This window comes from Ricinus communis, chromosome 8 (genome assembly GCF_019578655.1).
Source record: "Ricinus communis isolate WT05 ecotype wild-type chromosome 8, ASM1957865v1, whole genome shotgun sequence".
Classification (NCBI taxonomy): Eukaryota; Viridiplantae; Streptophyta; class Magnoliopsida; order Malpighiales; family Euphorbiaceae; genus Ricinus; species Ricinus communis.
This window is the reverse complement of record NC_063263.1, coordinates 5100668-5125826: the sequence shown is the minus strand read 5'-3', so window position 1 is coordinate 5125826 and position 25159 is coordinate 5100668. Positions and strand designations below refer to the sequence as shown.

At 31.8% G+C, this 25159-nt stretch overlaps 2 protein-coding genes and 1 long non-coding RNA gene across 9 annotated transcripts; 1 reads left to right on the top strand and 2 right to left on the bottom strand.

Moving 5' to 3' along the window:
• Nucleotides 1-146: 146 nt before the first annotated feature.
• On the bottom strand, nt 147-3495 carry LOC8285151 (ER lumen protein-retaining receptor erd-2.2). Its single transcript, XM_002529210.4, has 6 exons — nt 3071-3495; nt 2003-2202; nt 1722-1862; nt 1567-1647; nt 624-748; nt 147-515 (listed from the first exon to the last, which is right to left on the bottom strand). Exons 1-6 carry the CDS (start codon nt 3291-3293, stop codon nt 467-469), a joined length of 819 nt encoding a protein of 272 aa, XP_002529256.2. The 5' UTR covers nt 3294-3495; the 3' UTR covers nt 147-466.
• Nucleotides 3496-15020: 11525 nt separating this feature from the next.
• On the top strand, nt 15021-17017 carry LOC112536409. Its single transcript, XR_003080438.2, has 2 exons — nt 15021-15444; nt 16475-17017. It is a non-coding gene; the product is annotated as an uncharacterized LOC112536409 (long non-coding RNA).
• Nucleotides 17018-19959: 2942 nt separating this feature from the next.
• Nucleotides 19960-24841, bottom strand: LOC8285150 (probable alkaline/neutral invertase B). 7 transcript variants are annotated; one of them, XR_007217081.1, is made up of 6 exons: nt 24454-24715; nt 23576-24083; nt 22483-22914; nt 21225-21783; nt 20426-20850; nt 19960-20178 (listed from the first exon to the last, which is right to left on the bottom strand). XR_007217081.1 is itself a non-coding variant. In XM_048378273.1 (6 exons), exons 2-5 carry the CDS (start codon nt 24029-24031, stop codon nt 20555-20557), a joined length of 1743 nt encoding a protein of 580 aa, XP_048234230.1. In that variant the 5' UTR covers nt 24032-24083; nt 24454-24715; the 3' UTR covers nt 19960-20178; nt 20527-20554. The 7 variants fall into 7 exon arrangements, 5 of the variants coding, with proteins under 5 accessions (XP_048234230.1, XP_048234231.1, XP_025014907.2 ...); XR_007217082.1 differs by having other exon boundaries at nt 19960-20156; XM_048378273.1 differs by having other exon boundaries at nt 20527-20850.
• Between the last annotated feature and the right edge of the window lie 318 nt (nt 24842-25159).

The window sequence follows — 25159 nt, the reverse complement described above, 5'->3', positions numbered from 1 at the left end:
CCCCTCTGTTTAGAGGGAAACACTAGCAAACCAATTCCCAACATTTCTCAGCTATAAGTTTATTAGATGACCTATCAGTTTATTAAATGACCCATCTTCCGCTTGGTTCAGTAGAAACCTTCACATACTAAACTATAAACTTTAGGTAATAAAATACCAAGAATTCTTTTCCATTCACATAACTCGGCGCTGATCAGTAATATTCATTAGTATGGGAAAAAAAAAAAAAAAAAGGCAGATCAGAAGTCAGCACTAACAAAAGAAGTTAACCCAACTATAAAAAATTATCTTTCTTAAATAAAATATCCATCAGAGTTTCTGCACCCCCAAATGTACAGATGACCACTTTACTTCAGATCATAACGTGAAGAACCCTGTCTCGAACCCAAAAATTCTTGGAACAGCATTGCTTGAAAACATTGATTTCAGACAGCAATATTGCTCAACGGCAGAACAGGATCTTCAATTACACCACTCCTGAGGGAAGACGGAGAACAAGCTGTCCTCCAAAAACACTGCAAAACCAAGATTGACAGTCATAATAAGAATGAAAACCTTTTCCTGATTGCAATGGTGCATATAAATTAGCCTTGTACAAATGAGAGTTCCAGACATCAACATACCTTTTGACATAATAGTAACAGAAGTCAGCTAAGATGAAAGTCTGAACAATTTCTGATATAAGAACCATAGAAGGCCACAATCCATAACCCAAGGCTACCAGCAAGTGTCCACGAGTGTCCAAAACCTGTTCAAAGTAAAAGTAAGAACACATCATCGCTGAATAGAAATCGAAATAGGAGGACAGCAACATACTGAAAGAAATATAATTGACAATACTATGTAGTCTTAGCCGTTATGGAACCAGGTAACCAATAAATTTACTCTCCAATACATGTGCTACTTTATGTAATGCTTTCTGGTAAAACTAGACTAAATGCAAATTCAGCATCGATATGTTGGCACCATTATCGGGTATAATGTTGAAGTAAGAGTTTGGGTTATAGAAAGAATATTGGTCATTGAAAATGTATTATGATAAATGGGCTTGGAAAGAACTCATTCCCAAAAGCTAGCTCAAAAGAAAAGGATGCCCAATCCACATATATATACCATTACAGCCCAGTAACTAGGCGATGCGGGATAAATACAACTTCTAACATATTATAACAACTTCAATCCCTTTATATGAATTCCTTCCTGTATCACAATGTATGATCTGCAAGTGCTATAAACTTTGATAAAACTGTTGTGCATTTTGCTTGCATTATTAGAAGTGACGCCATTGAATGGCATTGATATAACTGCAATTGTAACTAACTCAATTGATAACTCAATGGAAATTGGAAGCAGCTAGCAGAACCATAATAGCCATTTAAATTTTATCTTAGCACCAATATGGAAGTAACTTAATTGCATAGTAAGAACTAATTCGTTCATGACTAGTTAGGATGCAATCATCGTCCATGATTGAAGTTAAATAAAGGACTCGATTACAACACTTGAAACCAAACACAAAAATCGGCAAAACATAGAATATGTGGATTCAGTTCTGCAAGAACAAACCTGAAGAACCCAGTGGGCACAACTCAAGAACCTCGCAACACCCAATGCAAATACATAATGAGCTGTAAATGGCTCAACTATCTGAAATTAGAGAAGTAAGATCAGTTTTGACTTTAAACTTTGAAACTTAAATCTTCTACCATATGCAATTGTACCTTTGTATTTTGCATTACACGCAACTGAGGTAACACAGAAACAGCTTCCAGGTATACACAGAATGCCCAGAAAATCCTATTCACAATATTATGAGATGTTGATGGATGAATTAACAAAGCTAGAATGGCACAGGGTACCACCTGCATCCAAATTCAAAAGCAAGGATTTGGATTAAGAATATATTAACGTCAAATGGATGCATCATAGAGCAATCATGCTGGGCATAAAGAAGTTATATGGTAGGCAACCACTAAAAAACTGATTTTACATAGATACTCACCACATAATATATTGCAAAATTGTCTTTGTCCACCATGTAACTAGACTTCAAATTGAAACGGATCATATAAATAACCCACAAAGTCGTTCCCAATGTAGCTAAATCAAGCAGGGTATGTATATCATATTCCATAACAAAGCTGCAATACAGCCTAACAGCTAAAAACATAGCTGTCAATTCCTGAGACTTAAGTGATAGTCCTGCAACCATTTGAAGGATGGTTAGGAAGGCACTAATATGAGCTAAAATGAAAATAAAATGCATGAACAGTTAATGAGATATGTGATCTGTCAAAAACACCTTTAGTTAATTGGCACAGAAGCTTAAAAGAAAACCTTAAATCAGCCACTCAATTCATGCTAAAGAAGTCTGTAAGGAATTAACTACACCTAACTTTTCTCTGCTAAACAAGACTATAAGGCACTCTTACAAAAATAAGGCCTAACAAAAAGTAAATAAAATAGGTCCCACAGATAATAGTCAGCCTTTGCAGATCTCATTCGCCAGAAAATAAGGTGGCATTGCGTCCAGTTCCATAGAGGTTGTGAAGACTATAGAATAAATTCGCACAACTATTTGGCCTGTATGTTATTAAGATGATGCCAATTATACAAATCAGTATAAGCAAGCACAAAAAATTAGCATTGCATATTACATGTGTAGTTCAATCCAACAATACCTGCAATCTAACAAGCCGAAGGGTCCACATATTACATATTAACTCAAAGAACTGAATTTTGTCTTAAAAAAACTCAAAGAACTAAATTTTGAAAACTAAATTCCTAGCTCATTGATAGAGAAGACTAGAGCTAGCAGAGTTTCATAAAGATTTCAATCTTCTTCAAGCTCTATTCATATAAACATCAATAAATCAATCCTTTTAAAAAAAAATCTTTAGAACATATAACTCAACAACCCAAGACAAATAAAACCCTAAAGCAAACATAAAACTAACAAAATCAATGAGAATTATCACTTAACTCCTGAAATTTTATCCCTAATTCAAACAAATATCAAAAACACCATAAAAATAGTAACTTCAGAGAAAAAAAAAAAAAAGAGAATTACCCGCACAAGTTTTCTCCTTCATGAGCTTATAAATAAGAACAATGATACCAATAGAGTGGACAGCCTCAGCAGCCACAAAAAGGTTATCATGATCATGTACTATGAATCGGAGAAATACAAGCGCCGCCATACCCGCCACCACCGCCAAAAAGGCTTTGACTTTGGGCGGCTGTCGCCGGACCCATGTCGAAACTGCGTGGATCGGCCTCTTTGGTGCCCTCATCGGAGAATTGGATACTTTCTTTATTAATTTTCCCTAGAGGGTGACGGAAAATATGAGGTGTTTTTTAATCCTTTTTCTTTTTTTGGAGGGTTTGGTGTTTGATTTAATTAAGAAACGAAGAACAGAGAAAAGAGAAAGAGGTTTGTGATTGGTTGAGTGGCGAAATAATTACTTATTTTATTATTATCTTTTTATTTTATTTTGGAGTTTGGGTTTCTTTCTCAACGGGGCGGGTTTTATGGTTTTCAACGTGCCCGAATTCTCAGGTTCTTTTATATTATACTTGTATAATTGGTTATCTGCGTAACATATACATATTATTAATAATATAAAGATTACGATATTTAATTGATTTATTAAATATTTTTATATTGTAATTTTTTATAATAATAATTTATATTTGTGATAAGTAATACTAACCTATATTATATATAAAAAATGTGAAGAAATTTTTAAACAGACTAAAATATCTTTGCTAATCTTTTTTTAATTTTATATGTAATTAATATAACTTCTTAATTCTAATAAAAATAATTAGTAATTAATCTTTTAATTCTAATAGAATTAATCTAATTTTATAATAATTTTATATACATTTCTAATTATATAGAAATTAGTGAATTATTAAATATCATATTATAATACGTATATGATAAAATTTAAAAAATTTCAATACTAACTTTTATAAAAATTGAAGACAAAAACTCATAGAGAAAAAGTATAATATTTTTAATTTTATTTTATTTATAATATTAATTCATATGCTTATATTATTATTATTATTATTATTATTATTATTATTATTATTATTATAATACTTTATCGTATGATTATCTATTATTTAGTATTATATTATATTATATACTAATTTATTAAAAAAATTATATTATAATTTTTATAATAATAATTTATTCGCATAACTTGCGTGTGCATGACGAATAATACTAAAAAATATTTGGAAGAAGTTTTTAAAAAAGAGTTTTAATAAGTAATTGTGGTTACTAATTTAATTATGACAAAAACAGAATTTTTAACAAAAAAAAAAAGGAAAAGAATTTGGATACAAGTAAAGTGGTATGCTTACTTGTGATGCCTGCCTACAATATTAAAAATTAATCAATAATTTGTTTCCTTTTAAATTGGACAATTTTTTCCCCTAACCTCCAACATACTTAAAGCATTTCTCTTATTTCTATATTTAAAAAAATGTCTTGCATTTTTGTTACTTGTTAAAGATATTATATTTAGTTCCTTATAAACTTTACAAGAGGCATTATGTTTCTTTAATTAAAAATCAAAATCATTTCATAACATATATTTTTATAGCTTATTTTGGTCGAAAGTTAGAAAGAATTTTATATGTATATATATGTAATTTTATTATAAGTCAGGCTATTTTAAAGCTAAATATGTTTGCGCGTTATTTACCTAGATTAATAAGAGTTTATTAAAGAGAAGATTTTACTATTTATCTATTTTTTAAAAGATAATTACAAAAAATATCTTTTATTTTTTTATTTTTTTAAATTACCTACTGTTGTTTTCAGAAGTACCAATTCTTAATCTTTTCTATTTTTTTTTTTAAATTAGTTTCTGATACTTACCATAGTTTAGTAAACATATATTGTTTGTTGTTAAACATTTTCTGAGTTGAATCTGTTTCATTTTAAAAAAATTACAGATATCCAAAATATACCATTATTTGGTAAAGGTATATCTTTTGTTGTACAACTTTTGTTGAGTTTGCATTTTATTTCATTTAAAAAAGGTTGAAATACCTAACATAAACTTAATATATATTATTTTTGGTTAAATATATACCTTTTTCTATTATTTATGTTTATTTTATAATGTTTCACATTTTTTTAGCTTTTTAATATACTTGCAAATATTATAAATATTGATCAGATTATTCAATTAAATTTTAATATTAAAAGTAATTGATATTTCATATCATTAGAATTTAAACATAAATATAATTAAAAATTAATATATACTTTATTTAGTTTATGTCAAAAGTATACCAAACATATATGTTTTTATTCTTTAATATATACTCAACATATATACCTTTTTTTCACTTTGTACCAATTTATTTCATTTTTCAGATATTATATTATCAAAACATCTCCAAAACTTTAAATCAGAAAATTATCTTTTAGATTTATTTATTTTTTTATTTATGCATCAGTAATATCACAAGATCAAATAAAATGTAATAATAATATTTCACAAAAATTAATGTGTTTTAGATTCATTATTTATCAAAACTTTACTGAACATATACACAATTTCTTCCAAGTATATCCAACATATACCTTTGTTAAGAATCAATATTAGCTCATAAAATAAAACTAAATCTAATTTAAATACATGCCTAATTTAGTAAATAAAATGTGTGGATGAAATATATATATGTTGGTAAAAATGGATGACTTGTATCAGTATGAGTTATTCTAAATACTTATATCTCTTAAGCTTAAATAATATCGAGAATGTAAAAGAATAAGTTTGTAAACTTGTTATTGAAAGTGTTATTGTAATATTCTCAATTAAATAAAATTTGTGTGCGTCTCTAATTTTGTGTGAATTTTTTCTTAGAGATATAAAATTTAGAATTATTTATATTCTAAATTTTCTTCAACAATTGGTATTAGAGCCATTATGTAAGATTTGTAAAAACAAGCTTGTTTCATATAGTAGGGGTCTTGTCGGCATAATAGGTGATCTTCAAGTAGTTGGAGGAATCAAGAAGCTCAATAATACAAATTACACCATTAGGGTAACATGTATGGAGGCTTACCTACAAGGTTAGAACATTTGGGAGATTTTCGATGGTGGTGAAGTTACACAACCAACAGCAGAAGATGCCAATGGTGTCTTGCGAAAGTGGAAAATATAACAGGTAGAACAATATCTGCTTTAAATATCACAATTGAAGAAGAACTGTTGGAGCACATATGCGATGCTAAAACACCAAAAGAAGCATAAGACACCTTAGTTGCACTCTTTTCAAAGGAGAGTAATACAAGACTGCAAATTCTCGAGAATGAGTTGATATCGATGGCGTAAAGTGACATGAAGATTGCCCAATATTTCCATAAGATGAAATTGATATATGTCATGAAATTTCTATTTTAAATCTAATAGTATCTATTGGTGATGCCAGGATAAAGAGATTAATTATCCATAGTTTGAAACACGAATACCGAGGGTTTGTTGCCACTATATAAGGATGGCTGACACAATCAATGCTTGTTGAGTTTGAAAATTTGCTTACTGGTCAAGAAGCTATGGCCAAGTAAATAGGAAGAGTTTTGTTGAAAAGTAAAGAGGAAGCGCTCTACACCAACAAAAGCAATGACAAGCAGCACACTAATGGTGGATCTAAAAAGAATGGTGAGAAAAAGTACTACCAAGAAAAAAAAGTGATGGGGAGCTTCGAAAAATTACGATAATAGTAAAAAATTGATGGCAAGTGTTACAACTGCAAGACAATTAGTCACATGGCAAAAGGCTATTGGTCCAAGAAGAAACATGTTGAAAATAATATCGTTACTTCTACTTTTAAGGAAAACGAAGATGGTTGGGATGCCGAAGTGTTTTTCGCTATAGAGGAAGAAGACTTAGTTCTCATGGCAACAACATCATAAAAGATTCATGCTGCTCAAAACATATGATAGGTGATCAACATATGTTGTAAAACTTGTCTGAGTATAAGAGAAGTCGTGTGGTGGTGAGAGCTGATAACTCAAGATTACCGACAACTCATATTAGTAAGACTACAGTTACTTTTGACATAATCCAACCAAGTGCCATTTCAAGATGTTTATTGTGTCCTAAGAATGAAGAAAAATGTATTACTTGTAGCTCAATTAACATCATTAGGTAATTATGTAAAGTTCGGCCCCGAGATGTGAAGGTGTATCGGGACATCAAAATCTTAGAAAATCGGCAATCAATCTACGTGTTATTAGTAGAGTCTGCATATGTGGACAAGGCAAGAAGAAATGAGACAATAGATCTATAGCATATGCGATTAGGTCATATTAGTTGTTCCAAGCTAAATATGATGGTAAAGAAGTTGATTTTGAAGGGGCTACCTCATCTTGATGTGCGAACAGACACAATATGGGCAAGATGCCAATATGGTAAAGCACACCATCTACCATACATGGAATCAAAATTTAAAGCAACATAACCGTTAAAGTTAGTTCATTCTGATGTGTTTAGACTAGTTACACAACCGTTAATTGGTGGTATGCAGTACATGGTGACTTTCATTAATGACTTCTCCAGGTATATGTAGGTTTTCTTTATGAAAGAAAAACCTGATACATTCTCAAAGTTTAAAGAGTTCAGAGAGATGATTGAATGAGAAGTGGAAAAGAAGATTCGTTGCTTATGCACAAATAATAAAGGAGAATATAGTTCAAATTATTCTCTTAATTTCTAAAAGAATGCCAAATATGTCATCAATGCACTTGTGCCAATACAACACAATAAAATGATGTAGCTAAAAGAAAGAATAGACATCTTGTAGAAATTTGTCATAGTATGTTACATGCAAAGAATGTACTATGAAGGTTTTGGGGTGAGGCAATGAGGACTGCAGCCGTTGTGATCAACAAACTTCCTCAATACAGGTTAGAATTTGTTTCACCCTTTGAGAAACTGTGAAACATGAAACCTATAGTTAGTTACTTTCGAGTATTTGGTTATGTATGTTACATATTTATTCTTAATCATTTGCAAAACAATTTGATAAGAAAGCTATTAGATGTATCTTTGTAGGATATGATAGTTAGAGAAAGAGATGAAAATGTTATGATCCAACAAGTGATAGATGCTACACTTTATGAAATTTGGTGTTTGATGAAGCATCTTCTTAGTGGTCCTCAAGGAAAAAGGTGTTACCTAACTCGAGAGAATTTGAAGACAGTTTGTAACAAAAGATGGGGGAGCATATTACTTAACTTCAACCAAGTTCAGATGAGTTAGAGGGTTCAAATGATAATAACATCAAGCAAATAGTGACTCAAAATCCTTAGCAAACTAGTGTTTATCAACAACCAATAGGAGAATGCGAGCCTAGTGAAATAGAAGATTCACCTCTGCACTCTCAACTTTGAAGGTTAACAAGAACATGAAGACTAAATGCCAAATATGCTAATGCAGTTATAGTAAAAGAAATAAGTATCATAGAACCTGCGAAGTTTGAAGAAGCCTCACAAAGTTTTGAATGGATGACAACAATGAAAGAAAATATTGAAGCACTTGAGCAAAACCAAACTTGGGATCTGATGCCAAGACTAAGAGATGTGAAACTTATATTCTATAAATGGGTTTACAACATAAAGCATCATGCATATGACTCAATTGAAAGATACGAAGCACGATTGGTAGCTCGTGGTTTTTCTCAATAATATGGACTAGACTATGATGAAACATTTAGTTTAGTAGCAAAACTTACAATTGTGCGAGTTTTACTTGCACCTTCAGCCAATAAAGATTGGAAATTGTGGCAAATGGATGTGAGGAATGTTTTTCTTTATAGAGAGTTAGATCGAAAGATCTACATGATTCAACCAAAGGATTTTTAGAGTCAAGATCGTCCTAAATATGTGTAAGTTGCAGAAAGCACTTTATGGGCTGAAATAAGCACATATGGTAAAATTGTTGAATTTCTAACACAAAATGGTTACTGAGTAACACTTGCATATTTTAGTTTGTTTGCCAAAGTCGTTGGAGGAAAATTAGCAATCGTACTAGTATATGTGGATAATTTGATCCTAACTAGTGATGATTAAGCAGAAATTTTTCAAATTCCAAATGTGCACATGAAGGGAAAGATTTGAAGAATCCAACAATCAACCGAAAATTAGTAGATAGTCTTAGTCTAATCTACTCAACCTTGACTCGACCTGTAATTTCTTATGCAGTTGATGTGATGAGTCTGTACATGCAAAATTCAAAAAAACCTCATTTTGGATGCAATTCGACAAATATTTAAATATGTGAAGAGTACAATTGACTATGGTCTTTTGTACGAAAAGGATGAAGATTGCAAGTTAGTCAATTATTATCATGCTGACTATGCAGGAGATCAACAACTAGGTATGTGTTCAAGTTTGGTTGTGGAAAATTTTTTTGGTGTAGCAAGAGACATCCGATAGTGTCATTATCAACCACTGAGTCTAAATATTGAGTAGCAATAATGGCAACTCAAGAAAGTACATGGTTGTTACAACTGTTGAATGATCTACATCAAATAGTATATTATATAGTTCCATTATGTTGTGACAATTAATCGGCAATTCGTTTAGCAAAGAATCTGGTCTTTCATGTTAGAACTAAGCATGTTGAAGTGCACTATCACTTTATCAGAGAAAAGGTTTTGCAAGAGGATATTGAAATGAGACCGATCAATACAAATGATCAAGTTTCTAATTTGTTCACATAGAGTTCAAGTACTGGCAAGTTTGAAAAGATTCATAATCAACTTGCCACTGTTAAGAAGATGAGAGCTAACATTAAAGGGGAGTGTTAAGAATCAAAATTAGCTCATAAATTAAAACCATATATAATTTAAGTACATGCCTAATTTAGTAAATAAAATGTTTGGATGTAAAATATGTATGTTGATAAAAATAGATGGCTTGTATCAGTATGGGTTATTATAAATATCCATATCTCTTAACCTTGAATGATATTGTGAATGTAAAAAAAATAAGACCAAAGGTCCATATATATATATTAATAAAAATGGATGTCTTGTATCAGTAAGTGGCGGAAATGATGCCATTGGAGTGAGACAACCTTTGGAATCCTGCATTCCATGCTTGTATAACAAATCATTAATATATTTTCTCTAGGTTAAAGAAGTACCCATAGAAGAAGTTATAACCTCAATACCAAGAAAATATGACAATGGTCCAACATCCCTAACTGGAAATTCAGTTTGAAGCCGGCATATGAATTCATCAACAAGTAAGAGAGATGTACCTGTGAGAATTATATCATCTATGTAAACAAGAAGAAAAATCTTGTCTGTACCTTGTTAAAAAATAAACAATGAGGAGTCGGCTTTCGAAGTGGAGAATCCGAATGAAAGCAAGAATGAACTCAGCCTATGAAACCATTCATGAGGAGCCTGCTTTAAGCCATAGAGAGACCTTTCAAGAAGACAAACATAATTCGACCGATCTCTGTCAATATATCTCTTTAGTTGTTCCATTAAAACTTGATCTTATAAATTGCCATGGAGAAAAGCATTAGAAATATCCATTTGTTTGAGTGGTCATTTGTGCATTGTTGCAAGAGCAATAAGAGTCCGAATAGTTGTAGGTTTAACAACAGGGCTAAATGTTTCATTGTAGTCAATCCCAGACTGCTGAGTGTATCCTTTTGCGACAAGCCGAGCTTTGTAACGAGATATAGAACCATCAGAATTTCTTTTAATGCCAAAGACCCACTTATTGCCGACAACATTGGTGTGTGATGGTCTAGGAACAAGCTTCCATGTTCTGTTGATGAGCAAAGCATTTATTTCTTGAGACGTTGCTTCATTCCATTCAGAAAATTTGCTGGCCTGTGTATAGGAAGAGGGTTCAGTTAAGGCAGGAGAAAGAGGTGTGGACTTAGTTGTGAGATGTACTTCACGTGATGTCATGGTAGTAGGTCTAAGTTCCATGGCATGGGTACGACTAAGGTTAGAAGATGTGGGTATTTGAGATTGATTTGAGGGAACTAATTCAGTTGAAGGATTTGTAGGAGAAGATGTGAGATCTACAACAAGATTTAAGCCAGGATAATGTTGATTTAAATTTAAATCTGTTGGGGAAGATTCTGTGGAAGAGTTTGTTGGTTGACTGGAAGTTGAATGTGGGATAAAAGTGGAAGAGGATACGACAGGAGTTGGAGTATTTGAGTTTGAATTGGGTGATGATATGGTAAGTTGGTGATTTGCATGGATAGGACTCTGTGAAGAATTTGTTGGAGATAAAGATGAGGAAACATGATTGTGAGATAAAGTAGGAGATTTAAATAAACCATCATTACCTGTAGAAATCAAATGAGATAGACCAGAACCTTGTAGTTGCAACCAAGGATTAACAGCTAGTGGAACAGTAGGATTTTCAGAAAAATCTGAACTTTTAAACGGAAATCCGGTTTCAATAAATTAAGTAATATAAATCCGATTAGAATGAATATCAAGACACCGATGACCATGATAAGTAGGTGAGGGATCGAGATATACACATTGTTTAGTCCTATAATTAAATTTATTTTGATTATAAGGATGTAACAACGAAAAAATTGAGCAACCAAAAATTTTGAGAAATTCAAATTGTGGTTTAGTATGATATAACCGAAAAAATGGAGAGTGTCCATGAAGAACAGTAGATGGTAAATAATTAATTAAGGTCATAGCTGTATCAAATACGTATGCCCAAAATTTAAACAAAGTAGAACTATAAGCTAAAAGAGTGATGAACAATACCATGAGGCTGAAAATATTTATTCAACTTTTGATATTCGCCACCCCAATCAGAATGAAATGCTTTGATTGTTGTAGAGAATTGATTCTTAATAAGAGCTTCAAAATTGAGAAAGATATTGTAAACATCACTTTTATTTCTTAAGAAATATACCCATGTAAAATGAGTATAGTTATCAATGAAAAAGATAAAATAATGAAAACCTAAGTTTGACAAAATGGGAGAAGGTCCCCACACATCCGAATGCACAATATCAAAAGGTTTTGTACTTTTATGCTCAAGTAGAGCAAGAGGAATTTTGACTAATTTTCCTTGGAAACAAGATGAATACTTTTGAAACTGTGATTGAGGATCACTGGACAAATTATTTTCTAAAATTATAGTAGTTACAGTGCGGCGTTGTGGATGACCAAAGTGAGAATGCCACACAGAAAAGGGAACAGTTTCAGAAATATTGGCCTCCGGTCGTTTAGCTAGAGGTAACACATACAATCCGTCATTGTTCATACCCTTGAGAAGTTGTTGCTTTATTTTCTAGTCCTTCATAAGAAAGAAAGAGGGCCAAAATTCGAAATAACATTTATTGTCAGCACAAAATTGAGAAACTGAAAGCAATGGTTTGGAAGTAGAAGGGACATGATATGTATGGGGCAAAATAAATGCTTTTGAAGGAGAAGATATGTAAGATGTACCAATAGAAGAGATATTCAAACCTTGCCCGTTACCGACAATTAACTGATCACTTCCAAGATAAGGTTGAGAAATTTGAAGGCTAGATAAATCATGAGTAAGATGAGCATTGGCGCCAGTGTCAACTACCCAAGGCCAGGAATGGGAGGCAGAATTCTGATGATAAGCAATGTTAGCCTGAGGTTGTTGCGAAAGTAGATTGGTGTAGTGATAGCATTTGTTAGCTTGATGATTATTGAGACTGCAAATTTGACAAGAGCTGCGATATTAATTACCCAGACGTCTATTTGGCCATGATTGTCGAGGAACAAAATTCTGATTGGCATGGAAGGACTGACCATGGCTGGGAGCAAAATATGAAGGAGCATTTTGCCGATAGGTATGGTTTGCAACAGGTTGATCATGACAGCTATTCAAAAGAATCTCATGAGCAAGTAAATGACTATGAAGCTCATTAAAACTTACTAGTTCAGGATGAAGATTCAAAGCAGTGATGATATTGTGATACTCGGTGCCGATATTTCGGTAAATAATTTCATTAAACTTAGCTGAACTCATTGGGCGACCAGCAGCGGCGAGTTCATCAACTAGAGACTTGGCTCATTGAAGGTACTGACTAATGGATAAATCATTTTTGCGTAACTCTTGAAGCTCAATGTTGAGCTGTAATTGCTTATTCTGGGAGATAGCTCTGAAGGAATTGGCAAGTGCCATCCAAACGGCTTGAGAGGATTCAAGGCCAATAATGTACAGAAATACCTCTTCGGATAGAGAGGATAATAACTAGAAAAGCAACATTTGGTCACGTTGAAACCATGCTTGATATGCCGGATTCAGAATAGCAGTAGGAGGATCATCATTATTATTCACAGTTTTTGGTGGTGAGGGAGTTGTGCCATCAACATATCCCATGAGATTTTGGTAGTTTAAGATAGGTAAAAATTGGGTTTTCCATGCTAGGTAGTTTTGTTGCTAAGTTTGATAGAAAAAGAATGGTGAGCCGATGGAGAAGATATTTGAGGGTTTTAGATTGCTATTTGATTGTTTTGTGCCATGATGCTCTGATACCATGTAAATAATGGAGAAATGGTATTTTGTATTGTACTGTATATTTGTTACAGAGAGTGACTACATATATATAGGAATAAGATAAATACAAGATTGTTATAATAGACTAACTAATATTTGAATTTAAGTGTGTTGAATTATTCTTATGTGCTGTCAATTGAAACTGTTCTTGTAATATTCTCAATTAAATAAAGTTTTGGTTATGTTTCTAATTTGGTATCAATTTCTTCTTAGAGATATAAAATTTAGAATTATAGATAGTCTAAATTTTCTTCAACAACCTTTTCATCTGAAGAAACTAAATCAGGTATGTTTGTAAATAAAATTTCGGTTTAAGGTATTTTTGTAAATAAAATTCCATTTTTGGATATTTTTGTTAATAATTTTTAAGGATATTTTTATAGTTATTTTATATTTTTGTGTCCTTTATGAAAGAAAGCTCTTATTAAATTTATAGTTAAAAATAGTCTAAGTTATGTTTAAAATTAGACCACAATTGAAACTATATCATGAAATTTTGATTCATATTCATAATTCAATACCAATTGTAAAAGAAAAGGATGAAACTAATTTGAATAGGTATCTAAAGTTGTCGGGCCCAACTTATCCACCTATTAATTCTATTCATATTTCTTTAAAATAATAATTGACTTCAATAGAAAACCGATTTAATTTGAGTTAGATACTTACAAAAAAGAACTAAGATTAAATCGTTCTTAATTTCAAATTCGATTACAATCAATCTAAGTTGGTTTATATTAAATTCCAAAAGGAATAACATCAAAATTGAATTTTCAATTTAAATTTAGTTTATCACTCATAATAGGTCACCATAGAAAATTATCATCATAAGCTCCCTAATTATCAAACTGGTCTCTATAAAGGAGACCAAGTGAGGACACTAGAGACTAAAGGGTCCCACATGGGGACACGTGTTGACTGCAGCACAAATCAAGGAAGGAGTCGTTAATAACATTAGATTGTCCCTCGACCCGACTTGGCAAACAAACTAAAGGAAAAGAGACAGGTGGCTAGTATAGACGCCTCTCAGACTTTATAACTAGTAGAGAGACGCTAGGATAGATGGAGAACCGATAGAAAAGCAGGAAGGAACTAATCAATCAAGAGGCATATGCAGGAATATACCACCTACCTCTCCATATGTAAAAAGTAATATTACAAGATAAAACCCTAGAAAAATCCTAAATCCTGTAATTTTAGCTTTCTTATATTTTCTCTTTATACCTTTCACAGATTAAAACATCGGAGTGGCAGTGTCGGTCTCTCCACTAGCATTGTCATTCTAACTAGACTGTCTTACAAGACCAAGCTTAGAAAAGAAAAATATTCCTTTTAGACAATAATTAATCTAAGGCGATTTATATCAAATTTCAAATTATATGTAAAAAATGGTTACTCATATTTTATTCATCCCGCTTAAATGAATAAAATAAAAAGGAGAGATGTCACGAACCATATTATATTACATATATCCTAAAAGTTAAATAGTAGGTTGTTCTATATATGTAATATAGATAATAATTATATCTTGATGTATCTAAAAGTATATTTAGAAGTATTTTACATAAAGGGCATTTAAGTACTTCGAGAAATATAGTAAAACTTAAAGTTTGAAGACATTTCTTTATTCTGGAAGAAGAAGCTCATTTGAAACTATTCATCTGCAAACTTCTTTCCCACATCCATTGCAACCTTCTCTTTATACAAAAATCCTCTGCCAACTCTTCTAAAGCTGTAGTAAAGGAGCGGCGATAGTAAAGTGTCATTAGCGCATTCTAGATTTTTTCTTACTCTATCTCAAGCGACAGTGAAGTCTCCTCCGTGAGCGACCAACTGAAGCAAAAGGTTTCCATTTCTAGCAATATATTTAGGTATGGTGTTTGTTCTCAAGTATTACCTCTCAAAAAAATTATGCAAGAACCCATCTTTTAGAGATGTATTGAGCAATGATCATTGAAGTATATGAGTAGAGCTATTATTTTGGTAGACAACATAACTAAATACGCATTATATGTATTTGGTAAAATGACTAAGAGAGAAATTTTTGGAGAAGTTTTAACTTTTAAATCTAGATATGATTATTGTCAATATATTATATACTCTTATGTGTCGTCGTGTTGAAAGATCAATTTTTTAGTTGGGTTTTTCAAATTTCAGCTACTTAGTTCTTTTGTTTTATATTTTTTTAATAGTGATTTAGACCTTTTGGTGTCTACTTCTTTATGAGAAACAAAAAGGGTTCATCCTGGTCATTTATTGTTCTTGAAAGAGTTTTTAGTTTTTTTTTTGTCATTATTTAGTATTGAAGATGAAACTAGTGATTATTGCTAATTTTATAAATTAAATTTGAAAATAAATAAAAGATTATCAACCCAAAAGGTAAAAACTCTTATTGTGTAAGAAAATACTATATATTCCTACAAGCGAATTCAAAAAAGAGTAAATTTTTCAAAAATAATAGGACATATAATTTGTTTGAGCTTCCAAGCTTAGCAAACCCCACTAAGCTCTGTAGTAACTTTATATTTGTCTATTTTCAAAATTTGGCAATACAACAATTAGACTTTTCCAAACCAACTAAGTTCCTCACTTTTCTCCACTACCTAAGACTATATTATTATTACGATATGTGTTATTGCTATTGCTACTGATATTCAAAAGATTTAATACTAGATTTTACAATTAATATACTTTAAACTGTTTCAATTCTGTTTTATTTGTGAAACATTTTAAAGTATATTAGGAGATCAATTCTATTTTAGCTTTCTTTCATGGACTACTTATAACTTTATATTACTAGATAGTTGATAGTAACTTGAGTGAAAATTAGATTCTTATCTTATTTTATTTTTAATGTAAGTTGGTACAAAATTTGAGATTGAAATATCTCTATTGTGCTAGGTGGTACTGAAGAACCATTAACTAGGTGGTTATAGGGCTGGAGCTTTCACCCAATTAGGTTAGTATCTTCATGGAAGTGCTTATTATCTCTTTGTGATGTTGTTTCTGTGTGTTTTCTCGTTTGTGAAAATTTATTATTATTTATTCTTTAAAATATGAAAAATAACATGGATTATTTTATCAGGGCATTGGTAGTCATAATTTGTTGTCTAAATATGAATACTTGTAATTTGTTAATTTATTTAAGTTAAAGACGTTCAAGTAGGAAGACGATAAGATATGGGTAAATAAAACAAATGTATCACACATGGACTCTCATAGTACCAATATTTTAGTTGAAAAGGCAAAAAGTTGTCCGTCTACAACAAAAGTTGGAGAAATAAGCAGATATTTACTTGTTTAGTAGCAATATTTGTATACTATTTATTATAGTAAGATATTAAATCAACTGTTATGAGATATTTTTATTTTATTTTCAGTATAGAGTCCAACATTGAGATATTATTATATGAGTTGGTGAAGGAGGATTTGTTCTTCTAGTTACATATTACCACTTCATATATTATATTTGTTGTTCAATGTTCAATACATGCAATTAAATGTACTACATGATTAGTGAACTTCAATTTATTATAATACTAGGAGAGATCTCAGCATCTATTCTATTGTCCTCTACTTATTGAGGTATCTTGCACGGATTTCTATCCATACATATTGTATTATAGTATATCATATTATCTATATATAGTACATTTTAAATTTCTAAAATTCATTGTTATTCTTTAAACATTAATTCACATTAATTTTAAATTTTTTCACTCTTTATCACTTTGTATTTTAAGTTCATCTTTCAATCTTAAAAGTTATTTAACATTGAATGTCACTAAATAATTACTTGATCAACTGACAACATTTTCTTCAATTTTCCTCAACACATATTCTAGATACTATAGACGTTGAAGATATATACAACTCTCGCTGAAATTTAAGTATGAACTTTCTCTTTGATTTTTCTCCTCACTCCACTTTAACTAAATTGATTGTCTATTCCCTTGATTTCTTTTTTTTTTTTTTTTATAATTATTATGATTTTTAAAAAAAAATTAATATTGCAACAACCATTTATGAAACTCTTTATGAAAATAAATTTCAAATCTTGATATGTGTTTTATTTCATTCATGGATTCTTCACCTTTCTTCTTTTATTGCTCTCTTTGAAATATTCAAGATTTAATTTCTTTGATATTTAAATAGTGAGAGCAAAAATTAAAAATAGAAAAAAAAAAAAAAAAAGAACTAAAACAGAAGATTAAAACAAGCTCACATTCCATAGTTACTACAACCATTTGTCAACATAACCAAACACATACATCACTGTTATTGCCATCAAACTTGTTTGTTATCACCGCCTCAACAATTTTATATCAATTCCAAAATCTCAACATAAAGGACAACAATAATTGTTTTTCTCTGATTTTGATAACAACTTTAACTTTTAATTTATCATTATATTACTATAGCCACCTGACGCCTACCACACTACCATTTAATATCACATGTTGTCACTGATTAGCTTCTTTTAATGCATTAAAATTGAGATGAATGCAGTCAAAATTAGACGATTTAAACTGAGTTTGTAAATGACTTCAGGAGCCGTCCATTTCATTCAACCTGATATAATTTAATTTCAGAAAAAAATTATACATGGAAATCCATTTTTTAAAAATGTATTAAGCCAATAATCATTACGTATATGAGTAAATTTATTATTTTAGTAAACAAAATGTAATTAAGAATCATGCATTATATGTGTTTGACAAAATGACTAAAAGAGAAATTTTTGGAGAAGTTTTATTTTTGAATCTAGATGTGATTGTTGTTACTGTGTTATATATTCTTTTATATCTGGTTATATTAAAGATCAAATTCTTTTATTGAATTTTTTAAATGTCAATTAATTGAGTTCTCTTATTTTATATTTTTTTTGAAATTTCTACCCTTTTGTATCCACTTCTTTATAAGAAAACAAAAAAAGCTCCTCTTGGGCTATAGTAAAATTTGTTCTTTGTTGTGATAACTTTAGATTTTTTGTATTTTCATAATCAGTTGTATTTTGATAATTAATTTTCATAGTTAACATCTCACTTTTACAACATTGCGATATCTTAACATAAAATATGATTTTATAAAGAAGACGATTGGACCTGTAAAATATATAATTTTATAATACACATATATATTTTTATGACTATGATTATCCCAAAGTACAAGTCTTTTCTCATGCTCATATGAGTTGTATTAAGAACTATTTTGCTGTGAAATATGTAGTCAAATATACTGATTTGCATTAGAATAAATAATACTTTGAATCTCCATTTCATTATTGCTCACTTACATTCGAACCTCCAAGTGTTATTATGTCTATGACTAATCAAATTTCTATATTTAAGTGATAACACCCAGTTACCCCGTTAAAAGTGATTTGAGATTATTTTTTTCTTACTCAAACATAAGAAAATAACACGGAGTTCAATAATTATTCCAAAACTAAAAAAGGATAGGGTTTTGGTAACAATATTGAGTGATTTAGTGGCTCAATTGGTGGTGGAATTGTCCTTTGGGTGTGAATGTGAGTGGCGGTGGGTAAGGAAAGTAGGGAGAGAGAAGAGTGATTAAAAGAAAAGCCATATATAATGGGGCGCAATAATATCTCACAGATCGTGAGGGAGGAGAACGCCTTACATCTGCCGATGCTACACATATCATATGGTGTGAGAAAATCCTCATTGGGCGTGACGAATTCATGTAGCTCCAACTTTCAGCCTTGGCACTTTCTTAAGGGCGTGAGGAAATCCTCACAAGCAATGATATTATACAAAAGCTTCATGCCCTCAAGCTTGACACTTCTCTCAGGCTGTGAGAAAACCATCATGGGTCGTGATGTTACAACCGAAATAAACTCAATTAAAGTCAATCGATTCAAATTTTGAATTAATGAGTCAATAACCCGCCCATTTTGCTCAACTCGGCCGATGCCTTTATAAACCATAACTCATTGAGACGTGCTAGAAAATGGTGGAGCTGGAAAATGGGAATAAAAGAATATAAAAATTTACTTATTATGAAAAAGAGATAATGAAAATATCACATTACATATTAGAAGTAATGAAAAAAGATAAATCAATAAAAGATGATGAAGAAGAGAATTTTGTGGAATTTACTAAACTATTCTTTTACATTTTTTTGTAGGTATAAAAGACAAATACAATAATAACTACTTATACTTTTTACAAATTTGACATATCTTTTCTTTTTGAGATCCACATTTTTATTTAATATTCTCTGAGATTGTAGAAATTCACATTTTTATTTAATATTCTCGAGAGTCTCAACAACACATTGCGACAAGATTATGGAAACTACAATATGAGGAGCCAAAATCAAACTACAATTTCAAATAAAATGAGCACAAATAAACCAATAAATAGAGTAGAGAAGATTTAATTTTATTATTTTGTTATTGATGATAATAGTAAATCATGACTATGTAAATTACAAATTTAATTTTCTTTTTTCTGCTTATAATTGACAACTATTAAATCATAAGAAGTAATCTCCATCCATTTTGTGGAAAGCCTTACCAGCAAATGGAGCATCATAAATTGACTCTCCTCCATGCAAGCTTTCACATGAAAATCACATACCTGTTAGAATGCATACAACTTTAAAGGATGATTTTGTAAGAAAAACTGATAACCTTGCAAGATTTTTTCCTTGTATTATAAGCCAAAAAAGGACTAAAGAAAGCAAGTAGAAGCCAACAATAAGCATGAAGAATTTAAAAATTAAAGGAAGAAACAGATGGCACTGCTCTATCATTGAACCAAAAACAAAACAAACAAAAAAATGAACAGAAAGAAAAAGACAGAATCAGTGTTGAATGATACTAACAATTTATGCACTGGGACTTGAACTGTGTAGGAAGCTACATTCTAGTCCTCCTACCCAAAAGACAAGATTAGCATCTAAATTAGACAGGGAGATTGACTGACATATTTGATTCTAGATCAGTTGCAGTGATCAGAAAGTCCATGAATTTGATCTTCTTATGAGGGGCTTCATTTGTTTGTCTTCCTCAAGTGCCACCATACCCAAATGGGAGGGATCTTCCAGCATCATTTTTGCTACCAAGTAACCTGCGATGGACCAGGTCTGAAATTTCCGGGCTTGCTTTCCAATGAATCGGCCAAGCTTCCCATCATAATATTCAGGCCAGTTGTCTTTCAGCAATCTGGTTTCGGCAAGTTCAATTGCACGCCTTGCTATTTGTGGCCGTCCAGTCTTGATACATGCAGCTGTGAGAAGCCATAAAAGCACTGCACCAATTGCAAGAAGCAAACTATATCCTTATAACAGCAGGAATGTTGAGGATTAAAATGAATACAAATGTAATTTGGAGTATCGTGATTGGTTTATGGAGTTTTATACAGATCATGGCTTAAAATATTAAAGTCAATGAGCAAGTAATTTGAATAAAGTAATAAGTTTGTAGTAGCAACAGAAGAAGAATATAAGCCACTCTCTTAATTTAAAGCTAAAGCCCAAGAAAACAAACAGAAACAATTAGCAATTTCCATGCGCCTATATAAAGGATAACCATATTAGCATTTTTCAACAATAGTTGTTATACTTACAGCTTCGTTTTCTTTTCTTTTTCTGTTCTAAGGGAAAATGAAATTTAAAAGCGTACCTGGCCAGGAACCTCCATTGTGGTAACTCCATCTGGTGTTCTTAGGGTCACAGCCAGTTATAATCCGCCATTCATGGCTCTCTATGGCCGGATAGCATACTTTAAGTGGCATTTCTCCAACCAACTCCTCCCACCGCGATTCTATAAGATCCATGATTGCCATAGATTGTTCAGGGGTTGCCAAAGATGAAAGAATTGCGATGCAATTTCCTAAGCAAAACCAGCGGAAGTCCATTTTTGCAGGACTAACATTCCCAATAAAGTAGCCACCACGAACTGGCATAAAATCAAAAATCCATTCTGGAAGAGAATCAGGTATTACATTAAACTTGTTAACTGCAGTATGAGAGTATTCCTCTGTTTTATAGCGATAAATATCATTAAGCTGCTTCAAGTCAATCCAAAAGTAACTCCTCATGTGAAAGCTCAAGGCATGAAGACGTTTGACAATTCGCTCTACAAACTCTTCCCCTTCTTCATCTTGCTTCAGTAAGAGCATAGCACATCTTAAAGCCATGAAGAATAGAGCTTGAATTTCAATGGGATACCCATACACACCCTAATAAGATTAATAATAAAAGATAAGAAACTTGAATTAAAAGGTAACAGAAGAGTTAAGAATAGCAATGAACTTTATATCGTAGTGATCACTGATCCAAAGGGCCAGAAAGTTAGTCAAGCACAATTGAACAATTTTTCAAATACTGATTTCATGTCTAATTGGACTCACCAAAGCCATATTCATACTCATCAGTATATCAATCATTTCTTACTTTTGGCTTTAGTTAAAGTCATACCGGTATGGTAGTGCTGTAAGTCCAACTAGACAATATCATTATAATAACCAAGCACAAATTTTATTTTACATAGCTACAGGACCTGCAACCCAAGCCAAACCAGTAAGATTAACAGTAAGTCCCTCCCTTTGGCTTTATGTGAAGAAGAATTAAAGATGCCATCAAGAAAATAATTAAAGAGCACGAGATCCAAAAGAAAAGATGCTCTTCCAAATTTCTTTATAGGTTCATACATCATTTCCAAATTTCATGAAATCCTTAAGCTGATTATTGCTGAAATGCAACTTGCCTTGCCTTGCCCACTAACTACATATTAGTAAAAAGTTCAGAAATGCATTTTATATTATCATGACGGTTGCCAGCAGTAAATCCAATAAATACACCAATGAAGCACTCATATTTCATATGTTTTGTTCTACTTTCTCTAGTAATGCAGAATTAACATAGCAGCTGAAACTCACCATTCTACGATCAATCATGCAGCATCCATCAGCACAAAGGAGAGTTGGAAACGTGTCAAACCCCTCTGAAAGGCATAAACTCAAAATTAGGCGCATACCCTTTTGACATTCTGGCAGTTCAGCCAATGAGGTATCGCCTGTTGACTTGGTGTATGCTCGGAGCAATATAATCCACCAAAATCCAGAGTCGACAGGAGCAACTCTTCCTATTGCACTCTCACCAAAATCTGCAATTAATGTCTCATTGTTCCTGACTGGATCATGGAGTACTTTAAAACTGGCAGGCATAACTCCTTCTCCAAGCTGGAATCTGTCAATTTTTTTCTCCCATGACTGAAGGCGAAGAGTCTTCAAAATGAAATTCTTGACTATTTCAGGTTCTCCATTCATCAGAAACGCCAATCCACTTGGGACAAAGTCTCTCACAAACACCTAAGCAAATAAACCAAATAAATTAATATTACAACTTCAATGCCAATGGACCTCCAAAATGCCACTCACAAATAAATGAGAGAAAAAAAAAATTATCAATGTTACAATCTCAGAGAGATAAATGGAGAAGGGAAGAGAGTAGATAAAACATTTGTTTTAAAATTAATAAGAATCAGTACATTATAAACACAGATAACTTATTACAAGGCAGCAGAACAGTAAGTATCTGTCTGCAAGACAAAACTCCTAACACATCAGGTGAAAGGCTTCAAAGGATCCCATTTCTGGCCTCACTGCCTATATGACCCCATTCCGAGCATTTAAATGATTTTTCGTTCTCATGTTGTTCTGGTAACATCTGGCAATAAATATAGACAGTATCAAGATTCAGGAGCAGAAAATCCTAGAAAAAGTGTTTCATAGAATCAGAGTTCTACGAAGTATTGATACACTCCTTTCCAATATGAACCATATGAATGAATATAAATAAGTACAAAGAAATGAACTACATATTGCTAATAACTAGTTTTTCCTAACTCATTCTTTTAATGACTTGGGCCAGAGTTGAAAGAGGCATGCTATTCCTACCTGCAATTAAGTAGCGTAACATGACCATAATGTAAGAGAACAGCTGGGTAACAAAAATTAATGGGATGTTTACCTGATCATAGTTGAGTTTCTCCTCTGAATTATCCAGTGCTGCAATAGTCCCAACTGGCTGACCACGAAAATGAACCAAAGAGCGCCTCAAAGCATCCCAAGCTTCAGCCACAGTGGGATGGGTCTCAAACTCAGGGTTTGATCTAGGGGTATTATAACCTGACCTTCTACCAGGGGAATAAACAGATTCTATATGATCAAAGCCTCGAAAAGCACTGTTATCCCCTCTAGCAGAAAGGCGAGGAGAGACCCCAATTGCCAATTCACTCAAAGACCTTTCATCAAAAGATCTCTGCCTGTCCCTCTCTATATTCAAAGGCCTTGGTCTGTCTAACAACTTTGAGAAATCCAGTTCTTCAATTTCAACGCCACCCACGACACCACTACTACTAGTACTACGATTATCAACATTCTTTACATTCCCATTCTGAGACGCATCAATTGTGAGTCCTGACATTATCTCCAAGCTCCTAAACTCTGATTCTTTTTTCACTGCTATATATAATAACCTGGAAATTGGGTAAACAAGATTCATTCACACTTTTCATCTAATAAAACAAAAAGGTAAGATTCAGGATCCAACTCTAGTTAGCATTATTCAAAATTTTCGACATTAATACAACAGGAAATCATGGAATTTGGTCATCAGATTATTAAACATTTAAGAAGAAAATGAATTTGACTATAATTGTATTCATTTACACACTCTTTGATTCAACGAGCGAGCTACAATAGAAGAAACCAAAAAAGAAATCCTCAAAGATCCAATCATTTACAACAAGCACAAGGGTTATATTATTCATGCATGAATCATGATCTTCTAACAAGAACACCATAAACATTCTTGAATTCTTATTAACACTGAAAGACAAAACGTACCAATCTAAGACCAGAGTACATCAAAACCAGCTTATGTAAAGATTCAAAAAAGAAATGCATAGAGAGTGACAGAGAGAGAGAGGGGAGCCGAAAGCTGACTAGGAAGAGAGTGTCAATTTCATGAATGAAACATACAAAATTGCCTGATGATGGAAACCAAGTAAAATTGTGGACCCAAAAGATTTGCTGTTTCTCCACCGGACTAACGGGTACAAGAGTAGAGTGTGGAGTGAAAGGTAGGTGAAGGAGCGAGCGTTTGTTCAACCTCACCTTTGTGTGTACGGACGGTTCGTGATACTTGTAGGGTCTACGTGGGGTAATCTTGATACCCTTTCAACTTTTCATGTGTGATACTTTGCATGATTGTACTCACTCACCGTGTCCCTGTGGACAAACCTTGTGACTGTCATTGATAAAATATCTCTTTTCTTATTTAGCCTACTTAATATTTCTATTAATACATTAAATTAATAAATAATATAATATATATACAATTTTACTATATACTAAAATATAAAATATTAATCTATACATCACTTTTTTATTTAATATAATGAAGATAAAAGTTAATCAAAATATTAATATAAAAAAATAATTCTAATTGTTTTGGAGCTTTTGCCATAAGATTATGTTAAATTTACTGTAATTAGACAATACATTTAGTATAGTTTCTTTTTTCTTTTTCTGAATTATTGGACGGCTGTAA

Bases quoted from the DNA above. Each gene is read 5' to 3' on its own strand.
- LOC8285151 (XM_002529210.4), bottom strand. From the start codon at position 3,293: ATGAGGGCACCAAAGAGGCCGATCCACGCAGTTTCGACATGGGTCCGG. The intron at 1,648-1,721 runs GTACAATTGCAT...CTCTAATTTCAG, and splicing joins GTGTAATGCAAAATACAAAG to ATAGTTGAGCCATTTACAGC. The intron at 516-623 runs GTATGTTGATGT...TTGGTTTTGCAG, and splicing joins TGTTACTATTATGTCAAAAG to TGTTTTTGGAGGACAGCTTG.
- LOC8285150 (XM_025159139.2), bottom strand. From the start codon at position 24,031: ATGTCAGGACTCACAATTGATGCGTCTCAGAATGGGAATGTAAAGAAT. The intron at 22,915-23,575 runs GTAAACATCCCA...TTATTTGCTTAG, and splicing joins AGAAACTCAACTATGATCAG to GTGTTTGTGAGAGACTTTGT. The intron at 21,784-22,482 runs GTGAGTTTCAGC...TAATCTTATTAG, and splicing joins GCATGATTGATCGTAGAATG to GGTGTGTATGGGTATCCCAT.